Here is a 19,703-nt window from a genome sequence, read left to right on the forward strand (position 1 = left end):
AGAGAAGACATGCTTCCCAAAGGAAAGGATGTTGGACAAAAAATTAACATATGTCCATATAAATAAACATATCCTTTGATCCAGTAATTCTACTTCTAGAAATTAAAACTTACACTATTATTGTGTTCCAGACAATTTTTATTATTTTTTATTTTATTTAAAATCAATTAATTAACATAATGTGTTATTAGTTTCAGAGGTAGAGTTTAATGATTCATCAGTTGCATATACCACCCAGTGCTCATTACATCAAGTGCCCTCCTTAATACCAGTCTCAGTTACCCCTCCCCCCACCCCTCTCCCCTCCAGCAACCCTCAGTTTGTTTCCTATAGTTAAGAGTCTCTTATGGTTTGTCTCCCTCTCTGATTTCATTTTATTTTATTTTTCCCTTCCTTCCCCTATTTCATCTGTTCTGTTTCTCCAAAACCATAAGATACCTAGGAATAAACCTAACCAAAGAGGCAAAGGATCTGTACTCAGAAAACTACAGAACACTCCTGAGAGAAACTGAGGAAGACACAAAGAAATAGAAAAACGTTCCATGTTCATGGATTGGAAGAACAAATATTGTTAAAATGTCTATGCTACCTAGAGCAACCTACTCATTCAATGCAATCCCTATCAAAATACCATCAACTTTTTTCACAGCTGGAACAAATAATCCTAAAATTTGTATGGAACCAGAAAAGACGCCAAATAGCCAAAGGAATGTTGAAAAAAAAAAACCAAAACTGGTGCATCACAATTCCAGTGCATCCACAATTTTTTCATGTGTCTGTGGGCCATCTGTTATGTCTTCTTTGGAGAAGTGTCTGCTCATGTCTTCCACCCATTTCTTAATTGGATTATTTATTTGTTCTTTGGGTGTTGAGTTTGATAAGTTCTTTATAGATTTTGGATACCAGCCTGACATCTCATATGTCTTTTGCAAATATCTTCTCCCATTCTGTTGGTTGTCTTTCGGTTTTGTTGACTGTTTCCTTTGCTGTGCAGAAGTTTTTTATCTTGATGAAGTCCCAATAGTTCATTTTTGCCTTTGTTTCCCTTGCCTTTGGAGATGTGTCTAGCAAGAAGTTGCTGCAGCCGAGGTCACAGAGGTTGCTGTCTGTGTTCTCTAGGATTTTGAAGGATTCCTGTCTCCCATTCAGGTCTTTCATCCATTTTGAGTCTATGTTTGTGTATGGTGTAAGGGAATGGTCCAGTTTCATTCTTCTGCATGTGGCTGTCCAATTTTCCCACACCATTTGTTGAAGAGACTGTCTTTTTTCCATTGGATATTCTTTCCTGCTTTGTCGAAGATTTGTTGACCATAGAGCTGAGGGTCCATTTCTGGGTTCTCTGTTCTGTTCCATTGATCTATGTGTCTGTTGTTGTGCCAGTACCATACTGTGTTGATGATTACAGCTTTGGGATTTTTTTTTAAGATTTTATTTATTTATTTATTTGAGAGAGAGAGGGCACAAGCAGGGGGAGCTCGGGAAAGGGAAAGGCAGGCTCCTCGCTAGGCAGGGAGCCCGATGCGGGGCTTGATTCCAGGATTCCGGGATCATGACCTGAGCCGAAGGCAGACACTTAACTGAGCCACCTAGGCACCCCTCAATCCCATGCTTTTAACTACTAAACTTTACTGGCCTCTCTCTTTTCTACTTATCCCAAGAAATTAAAGACGAATGCAAAGATTAGGCAGGAGGATTCATCACAGCACTATTTTTAACAGCAAAAATTTAGAAATAACCAAAATGTCTTATAAGAGATTAATTGGTAAAATGATTATATGTACATCAAATTACGTTTAAAATAATAAAAACACTTTCTAGCTAATAAAAGTTAATGCTATCATATAATATATATTTAGAATATGGAAAGTTGCCAGTAATATGCAGTTAAGTTTAAAAAACAGAGAGGCACCGGGGTGGCTCAGCTGGTTAAGCGTCAGACTCTTGAGCTGAGTTGTGAGTTCAAGCCCAGCATCAGGCTCCATGGTGGGCGTGGAGCCTACTTACAAAAAAAAAAAACAAAAACAAAAACAGAGAAGGAGCTGAAGGAGCTGATCCAGGAACTGGATAACCACCGGCCCTAAGATGCAGAATGCAGACACTGAAAAGGTGATGGAGGACCTGGACCAGAACAAGGACCAAGTGGTGAACTACCAAGAATATGTCACCTTCCTGGGGCCACTGCACTAAGATACAATGATAACCTCAAGGGCTGAAAATAAATCAGGAAGGCAGAGACACTCTCTGTCAGGCCTAAGTCAGATCCAGTTGTGGGTAATTTGTCAAAAAAAAAAAGTGATAGAGCTTTTAGAAAACATTATTTCAGTTTAACTGTACAAATTAAGTCAGTCCAGGATTTAGATGTTTGGGGACTTGAACTATTGTTTTTTAAAAACTGCTTCAATTAATATTCATGCTTACTGAGTAATAAAAATGGTATCATTATTTGTTCAGATTAAAATCAAACAGGAAAGATTACAAAGCATTAATTAAAAACAAATATGAACACAGTTCTACAGAACTTATTTTTCTTTTAAATGTAACAGAAAATATGATACTTGTTTAGTTGCACTTTGAGTTGTATGTGAATATTATGACCATGTTTCTAGATAACATCAAAGTTTTGTCAATGCTGAGAACATGGGTGGAAAACAGGTACAAATACAAAGATGCCCTCTTCCCACACTTCTGTATATGGTATATTCTCTTTTTCCTATGCTGAATTCTAATAGAGCAGACCAGCTGGTGCTGTAGTTTAAGGCCTGTGGTTAAGGAAACGTCTCCTGAAGCACAGTCTTGACATAATCATCCAGAAGAGACAGATCCTTGGACAGGTAACTAGAACCAGGAAAGTGTACCTTAAACAGATCTGACAGGAATGGACTTGTTTGACCCCCATCTAAGACCTAGACTTAAGGAAACATGTTAAAAGGAAAAACCACCTCTATCATCTGATGGCAGGCCAGAAACTAGCTAGGACAGTATCTCTTTTGGAGAACACAGACCAAACAGTTCTAAACTACACCTTGCAAACCAGACGACTGACTTGAAAGTTACTCCCTGGCTTCATTACCCTTGTTTTGGTTTCAGCTTTTAGAAAACTCATTTTAGGGGTGCCTGGCTGAGGAAATAAAAAAGAAATGACTCGGTGGAGAGGGCCAGAATGTTAAGAAAAAAGTGACATTCCATAAGAACACTAGAAAAACAACCATGTGGTGGCTTTCCTTCCATTGCCAACCTTGGAAGACTGGGGTTTTATTTTATTACAAGAAATATATAGGCATATATAATGGAATATTACTCAGCCATAAAAAAAGGGATGAGATCCTGCCATTTGCAACAACACGGATGGACCTAGAGGGTATAATGCTAAGGGGAATAAGTCAGTAAGAGAAAGATGAATACCATATGATTTCACTGATGGAGAATTTAAGAAACAAAACAAATGAACAAAGAAAAAAGAAACAAACAATAAAACAGACTTTTAAATGTAGAGAACAAAGTGGTGGTTGCCACTTGGTGGGGGCAGGGATTGCTGACCAGGAGGATTAAAAGTACACTTATCATGTGGTGCCAGGGTGGCTCAGTCATTAAGCGTCTGCCTTCAGCTGGGGTCATGATCCTGGGATCCTGGGATTGGGCCTTGCATCCGGCTCCCTGCTCTGCAGGGAGCCTGCTTCTCCCTCTCCCACTCCCCCTGCTTGTGTTCCCTCTCTCGCTGTGTCTCTCTCTGTCAAATGAACAAATAAAATCTTAAAAAAAAAAAAAAGAGTACACTTATCATGATAAGCACTAATGTAGAGAATTGTTGAATCATTATATTGTACACCTGAAACTAATATGACACTGTATGTTATACTTCAATAAAAAAACAGTAAATAAAAAAGAACTAGAAAATTTCTGTACAAGTACCTAGAATAAAATTAACTGTGACAAGTCTGAAGAGATAGGCACTACAGTCAAGATTCAGCACCCTCTGTAATGTTTAAAATGTTTATAACAAGTATGTATTACTGCAGTAAATCAAATATAAAACAATTTAGCAATAGACAGGTGAGTAAAAGCATGAAGGTGCTGATGTATTAGAACCATGACAGTATGAATCAAAAACTGAGTAGGAAAATAGATGAGCAGAGTTTCTAATCATCTGGACAAAAGAATTCAAGAGCCAAGCAGAAAAAGATCAGTCAGAAACTAGGTCTCTAAGTAGGAAAAGTCAAGATGAGTAAAACAAGATACATAGATTATAAAGGAGACCTGACCACGAGTCTAAAATCAAAGGCAATTAACCTGCTTCCTATGACAACAAGCACTTTTCCCAAGTTCTCCTATAGAAATACTTTAAAACATTCTATGTAACAGGTTTTTAAATTTTGTTTTCCAAAGTATCAACTATTTCAGCTCCAGAGATAAAATGCAAAAGGACAAGAAAAAAATGCAAGGAAAAGTGATTGATCTATGAAAACAGCTGAGGAAAAAAAAAGTCTTAACGGCTCTAATATAATTTTCATTTAATACTTAACAGTTCTCCTATTTAGGTCCCAATATTACTACTTTTCAGTTCTCCTCTTCCAGTCCCAGTATTTCAGCCAAACTGACAATCTACTCATTGTTTATCACTTCAGTGCATTTGCCACTACTACTGTCCCCAACCTGAAAATCCCTCCCTACTCCTCTCCCTCACTCTTCTTCACTCCCCAGAACCTACAATAATATATTTATAAAGAAAAATTTTTATTCAAAGTCAGAAAACTGGGGCGCCTGGGTGGCTCAGTCATTAAGCGTCTGCCTTCAGCTCAGGTCATGATCCCAGGGTCCTCGGATGGAGCCCTGCATCGGGCTCCCTGCTCAGCAGGAAGCCTGCTTCTCCCTCTCCCACTCCCCCTGCTTGTGCTCCTTCTCTCGCTGTCTCTCTCTCTCTCTCTGTCAAATAAATAAATAAAATCTTTAAAAATAAATAGTCAGAAAACCAATTTCAAGTCCCACTTAATCCCATTTAATTCAATTTAAAAATCATTATGAAAGTGAGTAAATTATTTAACTTTGATGGACCCCAGGGTAACTCACTGTGTTACTGTGAAGAGTCCATGAGATAATGGATGTGAAAATGCTCAATATTTTTTAATAAATGAACCGAAGATCCAACTTGATAGCCTGCTTATAAAGGAAATGCCTAAAGTAACAAATGTAAGCTGTGTGACACATCTAAAGAAAATACTGATTGACTTTACCAACACAATAATATGGAGAGAACAAGCAGTAAAATTTGTTTATTTTAAAGTAGGCTCCATGCCCACCACTGACTAAGCCAGCCAGGCAACCCAGCACAAGTACAACTTAGAACAAAGAACATACATAGATCTAAACCTTTCTAAAAACTGTGGGCAATATATATAGAATATGGGGGCGCCTGGGTGGCTCAGAAGGCTGGGCATCTGCCTTTGGCTCAGGTCATGATCTCAGGGTCCTGGGATCGAGACCCACATTGGGCTCTGTGCTGAGCGGGAAGCCTGCTTCTCCCTCTCCCTCTGCCTGCTGCTTCCCCTGCTTGTACACTCAATCTCTGTCAAAAATAAATAAAAAATATTTAAATATATATATATAGAATGTATATATAATATATATATTCATATTCCAAAGAATTCTGACTTTTCTTTAGCATATTATTCACCCAAATATTTAGATTGAATGTTGTTTTAATTTGTAATGTTGTGAGAATGTTTTTTTAAATATATTTCTAAAAGCATATATTACAAAATTACTTTTAATTGTCTTATATTTAGCACTGCTCTATCCAGATACATTTCCAAATACTTACAAACAGCAAGCATTATAAAAACTTCATGAACCATCATGTATACAGTAGGTTGAATAGTGTCCCCCCCAAAATTCCCCCTGGAACCGCAGAATGTGACCTTATTTGGAAATAGGGTCTTTGTTGATGTAATTAGTTAAGGATCTCAAGATGAAATCATGCTGGATTTAGGGTGTACCCTAAATCCAATGATTACTATCTTTTTTAAGATTTTATTTATTTATCTGAGAGAGAGCGAGCGAGAGAGAGCACAAGCAGGGGGAGGGGCAGAGGGAGAAATAATCTCAAGCAGACTCCACAGAGTGTGGAGCCCGACAAGAGGCTCGATCCCACAACCCTGAAATCATGACCTGAGCAGAAACTAAGAGTTGGATATTCAACCAACTGAGCCACCCAAGTGCCACTGATTACTGTCTTAATAAGAGAAAGGAAAAGGAGATTTAGACACAGAGGCAAAAAAGAAGGCCATGTAAAGATGAGACAGAGAGCAGAGTGACACTGTCACAAATCAAGGAAGCCTAGAGCCACCAGAAACTGGAAGAAGCAATGAAGGATCCTTCCCTAGAATCTTCAGAGGGAGCACTGCCCTCCCAGCACCATGATTTCAGATTTACAGTCTCCAAAACTGTGAAAGAATAAGTGTTGTTTTAAGCCTCCAAATTTGCAAGATGTGTTATAGCAGCCTTAGGAAACTCATAGTGCTGGAGAGCTAAACTGCAGCTATCAAACATTTTAAAAAGTGAAGTTTATTTCTCTGATATTTCTTATAAGAGTGTTGAGTCTCCCTTAAAATACAAGTTTTTCTTTTCTTAATCTTTTTGTTCCTATATTCCAGAATAATTGATTATCTGTAAAACCATACGTAACTTTTTTTTTTAAATCTAGCCTGTTTGAAATTCATCTAAACTTAGGCAGTAGTTGTATGAAATATTTCCATAGGGAAAAATCACTTTTTCATTCATTCTTTTCAGTAAATAATGAAACAGATATAACTTAAAAAAACTTGTGGGGGGGGATGCCTGGGTGGCTCAGTCGTTAAGTATCTGACCTTCAGCTCAGGTCATGATCCCAGGGTCCTAGGATCGAGCCCCACATCAGGCTTCCTCTTCCACTCCCCCTGCTTGTGTTCCCTCTCTCACTGTCTCTGTCTCTGTCAAATAAATGAATAAAATCTTTTAAAAAAAAAAATTCTAGGGGCACCTGGGTGGCTCAGATGGTTAAGCATGTGCCTTTGGCTCAGGTCATGATCTCAAGGTCCCGGGATCAAGCCCCATGTCAGGCTCCCAGCTCAGCAGGGAGTCTGCTTTTCCCTCTCCCTCTGACTCTCCCCTGCTTGTGCTCTTTCTCTCTCTCTCTCTCTCTCAAATGAATAAATAAAATCTTTAAAAAATAATCCTCTATTTTAAGAAAAATTCTAAAATGAAGACATTGATAAAAAGTTAAATAATTATGAAACTGTAAGTTATCTTTTCCTTCACAATGTAGATTATAGAAATGAGAATTCTAAATGAATAGCTTTTACTTTATAAATAATTTCAAGTCATTACTCAAGTTCAGCAATAATTAAGTAGCAGAGCATTAAATCCTGTAATACTTAATGATCTCAGTTTTGACAATAGCAATGTTTTAAATTTAAGAAATGCTAGTCCAGGACACCTGGGTGGCTCAGTTGGTTAAGCGTCTGTCTGCCTTCAGCTCAGGTCATGATCCCAGGGTCCTGGGATAGAGTTCCATGTCAGACTCCTTTCCCACTGGGGAGCCTGCTTCTCCCTCTCCTTCTGCCGCTCCCCCTGCTTGTGCTCTCTCTCTAATAAATGAATAAAATCTTTAAAAAAAGATTCAGAGAGCAGTTATGACAACTTATGACAATTTAAGTCATTAGGACCCAGGTTCTTTCTAGGGTGTGGGCCCTCATCTACACGGCCAAGATGCCTACTGGAGCTCCAGTCTTTATATCAGGAGGCCAATCTCAGAAAAGAGAAAAACTAGGAAGGTATACCCTTTAAGAATATTTTGGGCGGGTGGGGGCGCCTGGGTGGCTCAGTCGTTTAGCGTCTGCCTTCGGCTCAGGTCATGATCCCAGGGTCCTCAGATTGAGCCCTACATCGGGCTCCCTGCTCCACGGGAAGCCTGCTTCTCCCTCTCCCACTCCCCCTGCTTGTGTTCCCTCTCCTGCTGTGTCTCTCTCTGTCAAATAAATAAATAAAATCTTTTAAAAAAATAATAATATCTTTGGGATACGGAGCTCATTTCCACTTACATCAAACTGGCCAGAACTTATTCACATTTATATCTCTTAGAAACTTGAAAATGAGAGAGGGGAAAAAAAAAATTGTCCCTCTTCTGCATGTCCACATGACCAACCAAAAATCAGGAGTTCCATCACCCTGTAGAATGGCTACTGAGGAAGAGTAGATGTCTCTCCCAAACTTTCCAACCCTTCTTCTATGGCTCCTTCTATTTTTGATCCTCCTAGCAATAGAGTCCCCAAAACTCAATCCTTGGTCCTTTATTCTTCCACTCTACACCAACTTTCTGAGGGCATTCACAGTGTCATAGCTCTATCATAATGACTCTCAAGTCTCTGTGTCCAGCCCCTACCTGTCCCTTTTTCTGAGGTCTCCATTTGGATGGCTATAAAGTGAAACCCTATCATCTGCCAACCCTACAAAGACAAGAAATGTCAAAAGAAAAATATTTTCAACCTATTTAAGTCATGGTATCACAACCCAGACTTTCATGTTTGGAATTTTGACATCACCTCTGACTCCTCTTTCCACTTCCCACAAGCCACGGGAGGCAGGTCATAGTGAGCTTCTAAAAAGAAAATAAATTGGACTCTGTGAGACTTATACAACATATGATTTAGGATACACACTTATCAAACTGGCTTTGGCCCCCCCATAACTCTACTGTAATGTTCTAAAGTCACTATCCTTATTTTCAAGTCCATGAGCCTATTTGCCATAGACTGACTGTTTGTGTCCCCCCAAAATTCATATGTTGAGACCTAACCCCCAATGTGCTAACATTTGGAAGTAGAGCCAAAGTGATGATATTTGGAAGTGATTAGGTCAAGTCACTTGAGATTAGTGCCCTTCTAAAACAGTCCCGAGAGACTTCCCTTGTGCCTTCCACCATGTGAGGATATGATGGGAAGACTGCTATCTATGAGCCAAGAAGTCAGCCCTCATAAGACCCTGAATCAGCCTGGGCCTTGACCTTGGACTTCACAGCCTCCAGAACCGTCTAAGCCACTCAGTTTATGGTAATTGGTTATAGCAACCCAAATGGACTAAGACACTATTGTTAGTCCTCATTATACATGACATCTTCAGACCTTTGACATTCATTATTTCCTCCTCCTCAAAGTTCTCTACACCAAAGGTTTCCATGATACCACATTATCTTGGCCACTTCTGGCTATTACTGCTCTATCTACCCTTAAATATTGAATTTTCTCTGGGTTCAATTCTTAGGCCACTCCTCTTTTCATTCTACACACATTTCTTCAACAATCCTATTTTTTTCTTTATATCTGACAATCACTTGGATATTGGTAATTGCCAAATTAAATCTCTAATTTTCACTTCTCTTATCTCCTGACCCATATATCTAAACACCTAAATGATATCTCTACCTTGATTTAGGCAAGCACCTTTAATTCCACATATCTGAAACTAAGCTCAGCATTTCTTTCCTGCATCCAAATTTATTCTCCTGAGTTCCCTATTTACATTCACAGAACCCACCCAATTAACTAGGCTAGAAACTTTGTTACCCTCAACTACTCTTTCTCCTTTATCCCTCACATCCATTTCATTACTAAATTTTGCTAATTTGAGATTTAAATTTCTTTAGACTCCATACCTTCCTTTCCATTCCCACTGTAAAACCTGCTGAGTTTTCTCACGTTGGTCTTTCTCCCTCCAGTCCACTGCCATTTGGGTCATATTTCTATGTTGTTTCTTGCTTTTCAAGACCCCCATTTTTCAATAGACCCCGCTGTCTACAGAGTCAAGGCCAAATTCCATAGCCTGATAGAACTTTTCACAATCTTTCTCCAGCAAAGTTCACTTCAATTCCCATCTACACTATATTTCTCTCCATTCCTGGAACAAAAGAGAGTCACACATTTACATGTTTTTCTCTCTGCCTTTAATCTCCTTTACCCTCTTTTCCACATGGCAGTGCTTATTCATCCTACATAACTTGGCTTAAACATCATCTCTCATAAGAAGTTTTCTTTCTCTTTCAGTAAAGTGGATCCATCTTCTTTGTCATTATTTCAAGACTGTCCCCATTAATGACTAAGGTAGGGAATAGCATCTTACACTTACTCATTTATTTTTGTTTTAGCACATAGCACAATGCCTGGAAAAGCAATAAATACTTGTCAAGTCAATGAATCCCAAGTGGTGCTTGACAGGTGGTAACAAACAGCAACCAAAAAATCCCAGCCACTGTACTTTAATATAGAATGGGGAAGGGAAAGGAACCCAGGCTGACTATGAATCACAATGGTTCAATAATAACCAATTATCAATCTTCAAAATGTCTCAAACTATATTTCAGGTATTGTGCATGTAAGTTTAGCTTATCTCACTCGCACTAGCCCAAACGAAACTAATGAAATACCTAAGAAGTATTTCAAATCTTTCTCTAAATACTTAAGCGGGTTGTTATGAAAGAATACAAGAATTTCAAATGATTAAGATACTTGACTCCAGGTTAAATACTATATAAATGGATTAAATTCTAAATATATTAATGGACAGTAAAAATAAACAAAAAGAGGGGTGCCTGGCTGGTTCAATCAGTAGAGCACAAAACTCTTGATCTCAGGGTCATGAGTTCAAGCTCCACGCTGGCTGCAGAGCCTGCTTTTTAAAAAATAAAAACAGGGCGCCTGGGTGGCTCAGTCATTAAGCGTCTGCCTTCAGCTCAGGCCATGGTCCCAGGGTCCTGGGACCGAGTCCCGCATTGGGCTCTCTGCTCGGCAGGAAGCCTGCTTCTCCCTCTCCCACTCCCCCTGCTTGTGTTCCCTCTCTCGTTGTGTCTCTCTCTGTCAAATAAATAAATAAAATAATAAAAATTAAAAAAAAGATATTTAAGTAAAAAAAAGTAAAGAAAATTAAAAAGTAAAGTCATGTAAGGGATTTAACCCTGTGGTCATTATCAATTTTTCTTGGACAAATCTCAGTAAACATAGAACAAAGTAAAAACAAAAGGAAGAATATAGATAGGGACGCCTGGGTGGCTCAGTCCATTAAGCATCTGCCTTTGGCTCAGGTGGGTCCTGGGATTGAGTCCCACATCCGGCTCCCTGCTCAGTGGGGAGCCTGTTTCTCCCTTTGCCTGCCACTCCCCCTGCTTGTGCTCTCTCTCTCTCTCTCTGACAAGTAAAAAACAAAACAAAACAAAAAAACCTTAAAAAAAAAAAAAAGGAAAAGTAAAGATAGTTGAGGGGGGCACCTGGGTGGCTCAGTAGGTTAAGTGCCTGCCTTCAGCTCAGGTCATGGCATCGAGCCCTGAATCAGGCTCCCTGCTCAGTGGGGAGCCTGCTTCTCCCTCTCCCTCCTCCCCCCTCCCACTCATGCTCTCTCACTCTACTCTCTCTCAAATAAATAAAATCTTTAAAAAAAGAGAGAGAGAGAGAGTTGGCTAAATAACTTCACCTCTTAGAAACAAATATTTCCTAACTTCCTAAAAACTGTGCATAGTCATAGGCAAAGTCAGGAAAATAAAGCCTTAATTTCAAATTATCAAAATCAAACTGTCATAAAAATCAGTGGTTTTTAAGGTATGTTCTCCTCAGCATGACAGTATAAGAACACAAAACTAGAAACACATTAAATATCCAATAATAAATGATAAAGTTAAATTGATATACCCATAAGATGTAATAATTCAGCCACTGAAGATGATGTTTTCCTGGAATTTTACAGAATAACCTTTCCTTGTGTTACCAACATTAAGGAAAAAGTTAGAATACTACTAGTATCTTTTTATCTTATAGCTTTATCTTATGACTATTTTATTTTACTTTTTTAAGTAGGCTCCACATCCAATGTGGGGCTTGAACTCTTGACTCTGCTATTAAGAGTCACATGTTCTACCCACTGAGCCAGCCAGGTGCCCCTATCTTATAGCTTTTTTTTTTTAAAGATTTTATTTATTTATTTGAGAGAGAGAGAATGAGAGATAGAGAGCACGAGAGGGAAGAGGGTCAGAGGGAGAAGCTGACTCCATGCTGAGCAGAGAGCCTGATGTGGGACTTGATCCCGTGACTCCAGGATCATGACCTGAGCCAAAGGCAGTCGCTCAACCAACTGAGCCACCCAGGCGCCCTCTTATAGCTTTTTTTTTTTTTAAGATTTTATTTATTTATTTGAGAGAGAGAATGAGAGATAGAGAGAGCATGAGAGGGGGGAGGGTCAGAGGGAGAAGCAGACTCCCTGCTGAGCAGGGAGCCCAATGCGGGACTGGATCCCGGGACTCCAGGATCATGACCTGAGCTGAAGGCAGTCGCTTAACCAACTGAGCTACCCAGGCACCCCTTCTTATAGCTTTTTTAAATTAATTTTTTTATTTTGAGATCGTTGTAAAACATAACACAGAAATCCCATTTCTCTTTACCAGTTTCTCCCAATGGTAACATCTTGTAAAATCATAGTACAATATCAACACCAAGATACTGACATTAATATAATCTACTTGCTTATTCAGAGTCTCCCAGTTTTACTGTATTTATTCACATTTGTGTGTGTGTGTATTTACTTCCATGCAATTTTTCACAAATGTAGGTTCATGTATCCACCACCTAGTCGAGATACAAAATAGTTCTATCACCATAAAAATCCCTCTTGTTATCCTTTTATAACCACACTCCTTCCTTATAGCTTTTTATATTTTCAACAATTGTGTGTTCATTCAATACGTCTTTATTAAACATCTACTATGTGCCAAGCACTCTTCTTTGTATACAATTCAAATAGCATGGATTATTTTTCCCAGTTTGTAAAAGCAATTTTTAAAAAGACAAGGTTTTTTTTGTCTTTCAATCCAATTTTAATATAGATACATGAAAAAAATTCAACTGAAAACTATTACTAATTGAAAAGACACATTAGGAACAAATATAGAGTGCATTGGTTAATTCCAGGAATACCATGGTATTAAACACACATTTCAGTATCATATTATCATAATCTGATTAGCTTTAAAGAGATTTAGGTAATAAAATCATACTAACTTCCAAAGAAAGCTTTATAATAAAGACTTACATAATCAACTAGGTTTATTCTTCACTTGCAATTCAAAGTACACAAATTTAATGGATTTTCTTCCGATAAGTTTTTACAGAGGGCTTTACATAAAAAGAACTACTCAAAGGATACAATTCAAGATATAAAAGTACTCAAATGTCTAAAAAGTTATCCCAAATTAAAACATCTGCTCTTCAAAAGACACTGTTAAGAAAATGAAAAGGCAAACCACAGACTGAAAGAAGTTATTTGCAAAATACCTGATAAAGACTTGTATCTGAAATCAATCAATCTATCTATCTACCTTTCTTTTAAAGTAGGCTCCACACCCAGCGTGGAGTCCAATACGGGGCTTGAACTCACACCTGAGCTGAGATCAAGAGTCTCATGCTTGGGGCGCCTGGGTCAACTCTTAGTTTCCACTCAGGTCATGATCAGGGTCATGGGATCAAGCCCACTCAGCAGGGAGTCTGCTTCTCCCTCTCCCTCTGCTCCTCCCCCTGCACTCTCTCTCTTCCTCTCAAATAAATAAATAAATCTTTTAAAAAAAGAGTAGGATGCTTAATAGAGCCACCCAGGCACCCCTGTATTTGAAATTAAAAAAAAAACCTTAATAATAAGAAGCTAAACAATCAAAAGGAAAAAAAATTTGATGAGACTTTACAAAAAATATTCAAATGCAGTAAGTACATGAAAAGGTGACTAACATCATTAGCAACCAGGAAAATGCAAATTGAAACCATATGAGATACCACTACATATCCACTAGAATGGCTAAAAGTTTTTTTTTATTTTAATAAAAACAAATAAAATAAGAAGATTAACTGGAACCTTTATACATTGCCAGTAAGTATGCAAAATGGCACAGCCAGTTTGGAAAACAGTTTGGCAGTTTCACAGCAAGTTAAACAGACACTTATCATATGACCCAGCAATTTTTCTCCCATGTATTTACCCAAGAGAAATGAAACCATATGAACACTCAAAGATCTGTATGCAAATGTCCAGAATAACTTTGTTCGTAATAGCTGAAAACTGAAACTCAAATTTCCACCAACTGGTGAATTGATAAATAAATTGTACTATATTCAGCAACAAAAAGGAATAACTGACAATACATACAAGATGGATAAATCTCAAACATATTTTTCGAAGTAGAAAAAAAGCCAGCCACAGAAAACTATATAATTCCACCTAGATGACATTCTAAAAAAGACAAAAACAAAAGGACAGAAAACAGACCAGTGATTGCCAGAGGCTAGGGAGGGAACTGATTTCACAGGGGCAGAGAGAACTTTTTTTTTTAAGAGATTTTATTTATTTAAGAGAGACAGACAAAGCACAATTGGCAGGGGAGGGGTGGGGGAGGGGACGGGCAGAGGGAGAAGAAGAGGGACAAGCCGGAGTCTGCTGAGTGCAGAGCCTGAAGCCAGCTCTATCCCAAGATCCTGAGATAAGACCTGAGCCAAAGCCAGACACTTAACGGCTTAACGGACCGAGCCACCCAGGTGTCCCAAGAGAGCATTTTGTAGGAACAGAAATGTTCTGTATCTATACCTTGATTGTGGTAGTGGCTACATTTATGTATACACAGTCAAAACTCATTGAACTATTCAGTTAAAAAGGTGAATTTATTACACGTAAATTATACTTCAATAAACGTGACTAAAGAAAAATTATCCCAGGTAAAAAAATTATAATAAAATCATACATTTTATTATCCAGATTGTACAATTTATAAAAGCTTCTGGATTTTGTTACTTAAAAAAATAATCTTCCCTGGGGTGCCTAGCAGGCTCAGTCAGTAGAGTGACTCTTGGATCTCAGGGTTGAGTTGGAGCTTTGTATGTGGCATAGAGTTCACTAAAAAAATAAAAAATAGGTCACCTTGATGGCTCAGTCAGTTAGATGTCCAACTCTTTTTTTTTTCTTTTAAGATTTTGTTTATTTATTTGACAGAGAGACAGCGAGAGAGGGCACACAAGTAGGGGGAGTGGGAGAGGGAAAAGCAGGCTTCCTGCTGAACAGGGAGCCCAATGTGGGGCTCGATCCCAGGACCCTGAGATCATGACCTGAGCTGAAGGCAGATGCTTAACAACTGAGCCACCCAGGCGCCCCAAGATGTCCAACTCTTGATTTCAGCTCTGGTCGTGATCTCAGCATTGTGAGATCAAGCCCTGCATCCAACCCAAGCACTGGGCATGAGCCTGCTTAGGATTCTCTCTCTCCCTCTCCCTCTGCCTCCACCAAAAAATAGTAATAAAAATAATAAAATAATCTTACCTTTCCCTCCTGTGGGAGGGTGAGTAGTCATGTTAGCCCTGGGTGGGGTGGGGATTGTCAGAGCCCAAGTGAACTAAGGAAGGAGTCTATGTGGGAAGAATACATGTGCTCAGCCCAAGCACTGGAAGGAGGGTGTCAACACAGAGGGGCAACCTTGCATGGGGCACTAAGTGTGAACAGAGTGAAGAGGATGTCTTCACATGAAAGCAGCCCAATGTGGGGTATCAGAGCCTAAGTGGGGTGAGAAATACATCCACAAACAGTGGGGATGCTAACATGAGGAGTCAGAGGCAGAGCAGACTGAAGGTTTCCCTGAATTGGGACATCCTGGTATGGGCTGTTAGCTCCTGAGAGCAGTGGAGTGGGAGGGAGAGAATGAAGAATCAGCAGAGAAAAAAGGCATCCAGGAGAAGAGGGGGTGGTAGCAAATATGAAAGTCTGGTTAAATACAGTTAGATTTGAACAAGTAAGTATTCCCCAGCTTCATCTATTAAGAGGGTCTGGGAGCATTAACAACCCAACAGCAACAAACATACTAGCACTGAGATTGTAGCTTTAAAATGTCATTCTCCACTAAAAGGATCCAGGACTCCCCAGAGAAATAGCCAATTGAAGGACTAACAGGATAAATCTGTGCCAAAAAGTAAAAGAATGATGGGGACATGTCATAAGGATACAAAAGCCAGCTTGAATGGGCTCTCATTGACCAAATGAGGAACAATCTAAACATCAAACTAAATAGTAACAGAATATAATCCACTAAAAAACATTCATACAGATAGGAATACAGGAATACATTAAAAGTTAGATGAGGAACAAGATATTTACATAGTTTCAAAATACTCCACACAAAACTATGTATTAACAATTACATATTAACGTTATAGTGAGGAAACTTGGCAGGCATTGCTTATAACTAATCAAAGTGAAAATCACCAATAATGGGATAAATTGTGTACCACCTGATAGACTGCAATGAGCATCACCTTTGTGATATTTCTACCCAAGTACATAACCTGTATGTATCTAATCATAAGAGAACAGATAATCCCAAATTGAGGGGCATTCTACAAAATAATTGCCCTGTAATCTTCATAAGTGTCAAGGTTATGAAAGTCAAGAGAAGATGGAGAAACTGTTCCAGAATGAAGAAGCCTAAAGAGACATGACAAGTAAAAGCAACGTATAATTCTTAATGGGATCCTTTTGCCAGTGTAAAGATTAACGGCAAAATCAACAAAGCCTGAAACAGTCTGACAACTAAATGGAGTACTGTATCAGCACAAATTTCCTGATTTTGCTAATTGTATTGTGATTATGTAGGAGAATATCCTTGTTTCTAAAAAATGCACACTAAAGCATTCTGGGGTGATAGGGCATCAGGTCAGCAGCTTCCTCTCAAATGGTTCAGAGAAAAAAGTTCTTTGTACCTTACTTGCAAGTTTTCTGCAAGTATGTGATTGTTTTAAGTGAGGGGAAAAAATGTTGGTACAAATGAAGTATTTTTTAAAAAACCGTGATTCTTCATATTATTAATCTTGGTAAGAGACACCAGACTATGCAAAATTACTAGGAAATAAAATGTTGGAGCCAGAAGACACTTTTTTAAACACAGCCCAACCCCTTCTCTTAACAACTGACCTCAATCAGGTTGTGAATAGCGAAAGATTTAAAAATATAAAACGTTCCCACTAAAGGAAGTTATTAGAAGAGTAATACTGAAAAGGGGCAGTTGACCAGGAGTGGGTAGAACAATGACATTCTGACGCTACAAATGGCTGTAACCATTTGTAGCGTCAGCAAAACACAATCTCAGCATCTCCTCAAAGATGAAGGGACTGTCTGCTGCTCTCTAAAATTCCTTGCAAATGTGCAACTGGAATTACCCTGAAATACTTGTGCTCCCCAGTTCAATTTATTACACTACGCTTAGCTATACAGTAATACAAAGAAATGCAAATACAAAAATAAACGTGCATGAACCCCGAATTTTCTTAAGTTGCAGAAATCCATGATGAAACTGAAATACAATGCATTTGCCAAATTGTTCCTTATGAAGAGTTTTGTGATGAATTCTAAGAATAATTAAAACACACATTAAACACTGCATGTCAACTATACTCTAAAAAACCTTTTTAATCCAAAAAAATTTTTTACTTAACGTGAAACAAGACTTTAAAGCGGTCGGCTGACTGTCCTTAAAAGATAGTGTTTAGACTCTCTGAAATGACTGTCTTATCTGTCCTGAAAGAACAGGGAGCATTTACTAGAAATTAAAAGTGCAAGGATCCTCTCCCACTCCCCGGTACCCACGCGTTCACTGGGGCGGTCACTAGACAGGCCCCCCAACAACGCAGCGGTGAGGTAGCACTGGACTCTCTCAGCATTTCCTTTTGGAGAGGACAGCCCCCTGCGTCACTCGTTACTCACTCAGGATGCAGGGCAGAAGTTTATCCCCGAGGAACTTAACACAGTTGGCTCCCGCCCTCCGAGCCCTGCAGTCCTGGCCCAATCCCTCCGGCACCAGGGCGCTGCCCCTAGTACCCGACCTCCTCCAGGGCGAGGGTCGCAGCACCCAGACTTGCCCCCAGATGGCCCAGCTGGGCCTCCCTGGGCCCCTGCGGACGCGGCCTCCTCCCCTTCTTCTCCCCTCCCCCTCCCCTCGTGCCGGTCCCTCACGCCCCCCGCGAGGCTCAGCCCCGCCAAGAAGGCCGGACACCGACCGCCAGCTCCGCCGCCGCCGGGCCGGGCCCTCCCCGCCTCCCGGCTGCGACGCCCAGCCCCGCAGAGCCCACTGGACAGCAGCTGGGGGAGGGGGTTGGGGGGACGGGGGCGGGGAGGCCTGGGGGCGGCGCCCGCCCCACACCCTTACCTGGCTTCTCGTGGTCGTAGCCTACCACAATGAAGTAGTCAGCCAGCCGGGCCATGGCCGCCGCCGCCGCGCCCGGGAAGCAGGTGCCCGTAGCCGCCCTCGCCGCCGCCCACCCGGCCCGGGAGGGCTCAGCATTTTCCCTGCAGCAGCAGTAGCGGCAGCGGCGGCACTTCAGCCATGTTTGACAACCGAGGCTCACTGTGCGCCTGCGCCTCGCGGAGCGCCCGCTCCTCCCCCTCCCCCACCCGCGCTGACTCGGGAACCCCAAGCGGGCGGTGAGCCCACCTCGCGGCAACTAGGGCAGCTCTGACCGCTGGATTTGCGGAGTAGGCGGCCAGAGGTATTCTGGGCCACCGCGGCCACCGCGGCCGCTGCAGGCGGTTCACTTTGAAGCCTGGCTGCTCCTTCGTGGCCCACCTCTCCCCCCCCCTATTTTTTCCAAAGCGGGGAGTCCTTCCTTCCGCCTTCTCTAATCTTTCTGGATCTGGGAAGAAGAGACAGGGATGATTGAGGGGTCTCCTGGAAAGTTTCCTTCTTCCCCTCCCCCCTCCACTCCCCTGCCGAAGACGAGATTCTCCCGCCCTCGACTGGAGCATGGAATTTGCACTGCCAGGGCTTTTGCTGCACGTTTCCTGTTTATGTTGTGCAGATGGGAATTTTAGGAACATGCCACCGAGCAGGCGGGGGGAGGGAGAGGCTTTTACGCAATTTTGAGGCGCCTCGTGCTTCAGTGCTGGGTGGGCTGGGGCGGTTGGCTTGGGCTTCCCCCGGAGTGCCCGAAGTAGGGGGGGCTGGATTCCACCGAAGAACGCGGCATCCACGGGATCCTCCTAAACTGGTCGGATCCAACGGGGTAGGAGGGAGGAGGCTTTGTCTCTCTCCCAAGGGAGACCCCTCCCTTCTCTCCTCTCCTTTCTCTCCTTGCAGCGGTCCCAGGGTTCTTGTAGCCAGAGCAGGTGGTGACTTCCAACTTCCCTACTCCAGCACACAACAAAATGAATTAGTGGGTCTCATCATCCAATCTAGGAATTACCTAGGTCACTTTCTTGTTTGCTGCTTGTATTGATCATTTCTAATCTGGCTGGTGAGACATCCAGATGACTTTGTTTTGTCAATTGTTAGTATCTGAGGAAGTTTTAGTAGTCGGATAAGTTACAGGTGGTAGACTGAAGTTTTGGGAATCTCCGTGGTTTGCAAATGTGATCATCCTCGCAGTTGCTTATCGCTACCTATTAATTGAGGACTTGACCCTTACCATTTATATCTAAGAGCTCTGACCAGTGTCTGATATACAGTAGGTGCGTAAATATTTTTAATGGGTGATTGTACAATTTCCCCCCAGCTACCAACAGGAAGTTGCAATAGCTTGAACTCTGAACTGGGAGTCCAGAGGGTTGGAGTTTCATCTTCTGAAAGTTTAATTAATCATTTCCTCTTTCTGTGCCATGCTATCTTCATCTACAAAATG

General features: G+C 40.8%; 1 protein-coding gene across 3 annotated transcripts in view; it reads right to left on the bottom strand.

The window, feature by feature from the left end:
• The window catches only part of SBF2 (SET binding factor 2), a 474,770-nt gene extending 456,344 nt beyond the window's left edge, over nucleotides 1–18,426 (bottom strand). For all 3 annotated transcript variants that reach the window (XM_035722821.1, XM_035722820.1, XM_035722819.1), the window contains exon 1: nucleotides 18,236–18,426. In XM_035722821.1, the coding sequence (XP_035578714.1) occupies nucleotides 18,236–18,290 (55 nt within the window). In that variant the 5' untranslated portion in view covers nucleotides 18,291–18,426. The remainder of the gene's footprint in view (nucleotides 1–18,235) is intronic.
• Between the last annotated feature and the right edge of the window lie 1,277 nt (nucleotides 18,427–19,703).

The sequence above is a fragment of the Zalophus californianus genome, chromosome 11, assembly GCF_009762305.2.
Source record: "Zalophus californianus isolate mZalCal1 chromosome 11, mZalCal1.pri.v2, whole genome shotgun sequence".
Taxonomy (NCBI): Eukaryota; Metazoa; Chordata; class Mammalia; order Carnivora; family Otariidae; genus Zalophus; species Zalophus californianus.